This window comes from Penaeus chinensis, chromosome 34 (genome assembly GCF_019202785.1).
Source record: "Penaeus chinensis breed Huanghai No. 1 chromosome 34, ASM1920278v2, whole genome shotgun sequence".
Lineage (NCBI taxonomy): Eukaryota > Metazoa > Arthropoda > Malacostraca > Decapoda > Penaeidae > Penaeus > Penaeus chinensis.
The window spans coordinates 24,985,460-24,990,459 of record NC_061852.1 but is presented as its reverse complement, the minus strand read 5'-3'; the positions used below and the strand labels follow the sequence as shown (position 1 = coordinate 24,990,459).

The 5,000-nt window shown below is 49.9% G+C and overlaps 1 protein-coding gene across 1 annotated transcript in view; it reads left to right on the top strand.

The window, feature by feature from the left end:
* Positions 1 to 5,000, top strand: part of LOC125043696 (proteoglycan 4-like) — a 21,494-nt gene that overhangs the window by 6,008 nt on the left and 10,486 nt on the right. Inside the window, exons 5-6 of the mRNA XM_047639934.1 lie at positions 4,260 to 4,499; positions 4,628 to 4,798. Of these exons, the coding sequence (XP_047495890.1) occupies positions 4,260 to 4,499; positions 4,628 to 4,798 (411 nt within the window). The remainder of the gene's footprint in view (positions 1 to 4,259; positions 4,500 to 4,627; positions 4,799 to 5,000) is intronic.

Here is a 5,000-nt window from a genome sequence, read left to right as displayed (position 1 = left end):
CTGCCTGCCTGCCTGACTCACTGTCTGACTGTCTGCCTGCCTGCCTGTCTGTCTGCCTGCCTGCCTGCCTGCCTGCCTGCCTGCCTGCCTGCCTGACTCACTGTCTGACTGTCTGCCTGCCTGCCTGTCTGTCTGTCTGTCTGTCTGTCTGTCTGTCTGTCTGTCTGTCTGTCTGTCTGTCTGTCTGTCTGTCTGTCTGTCTGTCTGTCTGTCTGTCTGTCTGTCTGTCTGTCTGTCTGTCTGTCTGTCTGTCTGTCTGTCTGTCTGTCTGTCTGTCTGTCTGTCTGTCTGTCTGTCTGTCTGTCTGTCTGTCTGTCTGTCTGTCTGTCTGTCTGTCTGTCTTGTCCTGCCTGCCTGCCTGCCTGCCTGACTCACTGTCTGACTGTCTGCCTGCCTGCCTGACTCACTGTCTGACTGTCTGCCTGCCTGCCTGACTCACTGTCTGACTGTCTGCCTGCCTGCCTGACTCACTGTCTGACTGTCTGCCTGCCTGCCTGACTCACTGTCTGACTGTCTGCCTGCCTGCCTGACTCACTGTCTGACTGTCTGCCTGCCTGCCTGACTCACTGTCTGACTGTCTGCCTGCCTGCCTGCCTGTCTGTCTGCCTGCCTGCCTGACTCACTGTCTGACTGTCTGCCTGCCTGCCTGTCTGTCTGTCTGTCTGTCTGTCTGTCTGTCTGTCTGTCTGTCTGTCTGTCTGTCTGTCTGTCTGTCTGTCTGTCTGTCTGTCTGTCTGTCTGTCTGTCTGTCTGTCTGTCTGTCTGTCTGTCTGTCTGTCTGTCTGTCTGTCTGTCTGTCTGTCTGTCTGTCTGTCTGTCTGTCTGTCTGTCTGTCTGTCTGTCTGTCTGTCTGTCTGTCTGTCTGTCTGTCTGTCTGTCTGTCTGTCTGTCTGTCTGTCTGTCTGTCTGTCTGTCTGTCTGTCTGTCTGTCTGTCTGTCTGTCTGTCTGTCTGTCTGTCTGTCTGTCTGTCTGTCTGTCTGTCTGTCTGTCTGTCTGTCTGTCTGTCTGTCTGTCTGTCTGTCTGTCTGTCTGTCTGTCTGTCTGTCTGTCTGTCTGTCTGTCTGTCTGTCTGTCTGTCTGTCTGTCTGTCTGTCTGTCTGTCTGTCTGTCTGTCTGTCTGTCTGTCTGTCTGTCTGTCTGTCTGTCTGTCTGTCTGTCTGTCTGTCTGTCTGTCTGTCTGTCTTGTCCTGCCTGCCTGCCTGACTCACTGTCTGACTGTCTGCCTGCCTGCCTGACTCACTGTCTGACTGTCTGCCTGCCTGCCTGCTGCCTGCCTGCCTGACTCACTGTCTGACTGTCTGCCTGCCTGCCTGACTCACTGTCTGACTGTCTGCCTGCCTGCCTGCCTGCCTGTCTGTCTGCCTGCCTGCCTGACTCACTGTCTGACTGTCTGCCTGCCTGCCTGCTGCCTGCCTGCCTGCCTGACTCACTGTCTGACTGTCTGCCTGCCTGCCTGACTCACTGTCTGACTGTCTGCCTGCCTGCCTGCCTGCTGCCTGCCTGCCTGACTCACTGTCTGACTGTCTGCCTGCCTGCCTGACTCACTGTCTGACTGTCTGCCTGCCTGCCTGTCTGTCTGCCTGCCTGCCTGCCTGACTCACTGTCTGACTGTCTGCCTGCCTGCCTGTCTGTCTGTCTGTCTGTCTGTCTGTCTGTCTGTCTGTCTGTCTGTCTGTCTGTCTGTCTGTCTGTCTGTCTGTCTGTCTGTCTGTCTGTCTGTCTGTCTGTCTGTCTGTCTGTCTGTCTGTCTGTCTGTCTGTCTGTCTGTCTGTCTGTCTGTCTGTCTGTCTGTCTGTCTGTCTGTCTGTCTGTCTGTCTGTCTGTCTGTCTGTCTGTCTGTCTGTCTGTCTGTCTGTCTGTCTGTCTGTCTGTCTGTCTGTCTGTCTGTCTGTCTGTCTGTCTGTCTGTCTGTCTGTCTGTCTGTCTGTCTGTCTGTCTGTCTGTCTGTCTGTCTGTCTGTCTTGTCCTGCCTGCCTGCCTGCCTGCCTGCCTGCCTGTCTCACTGTCTGACTGTCTGCCTGCCTGCCTGCCTGCCTGCCTGCCTGTCTGTCTGTCTGTCTGTCTGTCTGTCTGTCTGTCTGTCTGTCTGTCTGTCTGTCTGTCTGTCTGTCTGTCTGTCTGTCTGTCTGTCTGTCTGTCTGTCTGTCTGTCTGTCTGTCTGTCTGTCTGTCTGTCTGTCTGTCTGTCTGTCTGTCTGTCTGTCTGTCTGTCTGTCTGTCTGTCTGTCTGTCTGTCTGTCTGTCTGTCTGTCTGTCTGTCTGTCTGTCTGTCTGTCTGTCTGTCTGTCTGTCTGTCTGTCTGTCTGTCTGTCTGTCTGTCTGTCTGTCTGTCTGTCTGTCTGTCTGTCTGTCTGTCTGTCTGTCTGTCTGTCTGTCTGTCTGTCTGTCTGTCTGTCTGTCTGTCTGTCTGTCTGTCTGTCTGTCTGTCTGTCTGTCTGTCTGTCTGTCTGTCTGTCTGTCTGTCTGTCTGTCTGTCTGTCTGTCTGTCTGTCTGTCTGTCTGTCTGTCTGTCTGTCTGTCTGTCTGTCTGTCTGTCTGTCTGTCTGTCTGTCTGTCTGTCTGTCTGTCTGTCTGTCTGTCTGTCTGTCTGTCTGTCTGTCTGTCTGTCTGTCTGTCTTGTCCTGCCTGCCTGCCTGCCTGACTCACTGTCTGACTGTCTGCCTGCCTGCCTGACTCACTGTCTGACTGTCTGCCTGCCTGCCTGACTCACTGTCTGACTGTCTGCCTGCCTGCCTGCCTGACTCACTGTCTGACTGTCTGCCTGCCTGCCTGACTCACTGTCTGACTGTCTGCCTGCCTGCCTGACTCACTGTCTGACTGTCTGCCTGCCTGCCTGACTCACTGTCTGACTGTCTGCCTGCCTGCCTGACTCACTGTCTGACTGTCTGCCTGCCTGCCTGACTCACTGTCTGACTGTCTGCCTGCCTGCCTGACTCACTGTCTGACTGTCTGCCTGCCTGCCTGCCTGACTCACTGTCTGACTGTCTGCCTGCCTGCCTGACTCACTGTCTGACTGTCTGCCTGCCTGCCTGACTCACTGTCTGACTGTCTGCCTGCCTGCCTGACTCACTGTCTGACTGTCTGCCTGCCTGCCTGACTCACTGTCTGACTGTCTGCCTGCCTGCCTGACTCACTGTCTGACTGTCTGCCTGCCTGCCTGACTCACTGTCTGACTGTCTGCCTGCCTGCCTGCTGCCTGCCTGCCTGCCTGCCTGCCTGCCTGCCTGCCTCCTGCCTGCCTGCCTCCTGCCTGCCTGCCTGCCTGCCTGCTGCCTGCCTGCCTGACTCACTGTCTGACTGTCTGCCTGCCTGCCTGACTCACTGTCTGACTGTCTGCCTGCCTGCCTGCCTGCCTGACTCACTGTCTGACTGTCTGCCTGCCTGCCTGTCTGTCTGCCTGCCTGCCTGCCTGCCTGCCTGTCTGTCTGCCTGCCTGCCTGCCTCCTGCCTGCCTGCCTCCTGCCTGCCTGCCTGCTGCCTGCCTGCCTGCCTCCTGCCTGCCTGCCTGCTGCCTGCCTGCCTGTCTGTCTGTCTGTCTGTCTGTCTGTCTGTCTGTCTGTCTGTCTGTCTGTCTTCTGTAACAACAACAATAATAATAACAATAGTAAAAAATATGATAATAACAATAATAACAACAATAGTAATGATAATGATAATAATAATAATAATAAGAAGAACAATAATAAGACATAAAAATAAATTTTATAATGATGAAAGCAAAACATCAAAACAAGAACAACAATAACAGTCACAATAATAATGATAATTATAATAATAATAATAATAACAATAACAATTACAATGAAATAACAATAAAAATAACTATTACAAAAATAATAATAACAATAACAATTACATTAAAATGACGATAGCAATAACAATAAAAAAACAATACCGATGATGATGATGATGATACAATAATAATAATAAAAGAACAATAATAACAGCAACAACAACAACAACAAAAAAACAACAACAATAATAATAATAATAATAATAATAATGATTATAACAATAATAATTCTAGTAATAACAATAATAACGATAATAACAACACTAATAATAATATATATTATTACTATCATAAGAGTCGCAATAATAATTTATTAATAGCGATAGTGGTAAAAGTAGTGACGGTGACGGTGACGATGGTGTGAAGATGAAAAAAAGGAAGAAAAAAGAACAGAGACAAAGAGAATTAGAGGCAGTAGGAGATACAGAAAGAGCAACATCACACTAAGAATATTGATATCGATTAGACCAAGAATTTAGAAATACAAAGGAAAATAATAACAAATGAAGAAAAAGAACAACCACAGCAGCAAAAGATAAAACAAATTAGAGGCAGCGACAGCAAACGAAGAACAAGGATGGTGAATGGAAGACAAACCACTAAGAGACACACACGGACCCCGCCTGCCCCGAGCCCCGTCCGCCCGTCGCCGTGCTTCCGCAAGCGGCCCCAATACCAGCGAGAGCGAACAAGAGGAAGCAAATCGGTTGGTTTCATTAACACAGCAGCACTGTCGGGCCATTCTCCGACTCGAGGACCGATCCGATATGAACTCTTCAGCAGCCCAGAAAAGGATACAAAGCAGCTGCTCAGACGCATAAATGAAAACAAAAGTCAATATTGTCCCACCGGCGTTCGGGTGCCAGCGGTCGCCAGAGCAGAGCAGCGTGGCGTCTTCCGCGGCCGTCCGGCGGCGCGGCGTCGGCGGCGCTTCCGCTGCCGGCTCTCGGGAGCGGCGTCGCAGAAGCCGTAACAGCTGCGCTGACCAATGCGAAGAAGGTTATTGTAAGTTTATAGCTATATTTCTTTTTCTCTATTTATGTTAGTTATTATTATTATTATTGTTATAATTATTATTTTTATTATCTTTATTATGTTTATCCTTATTATTATTATAACAATTATTATTAATATTCATATTCGTCTTATTATTATTATAATCATCATTATTACTATTATTATCATCGCTATTAGTATATTATTATCA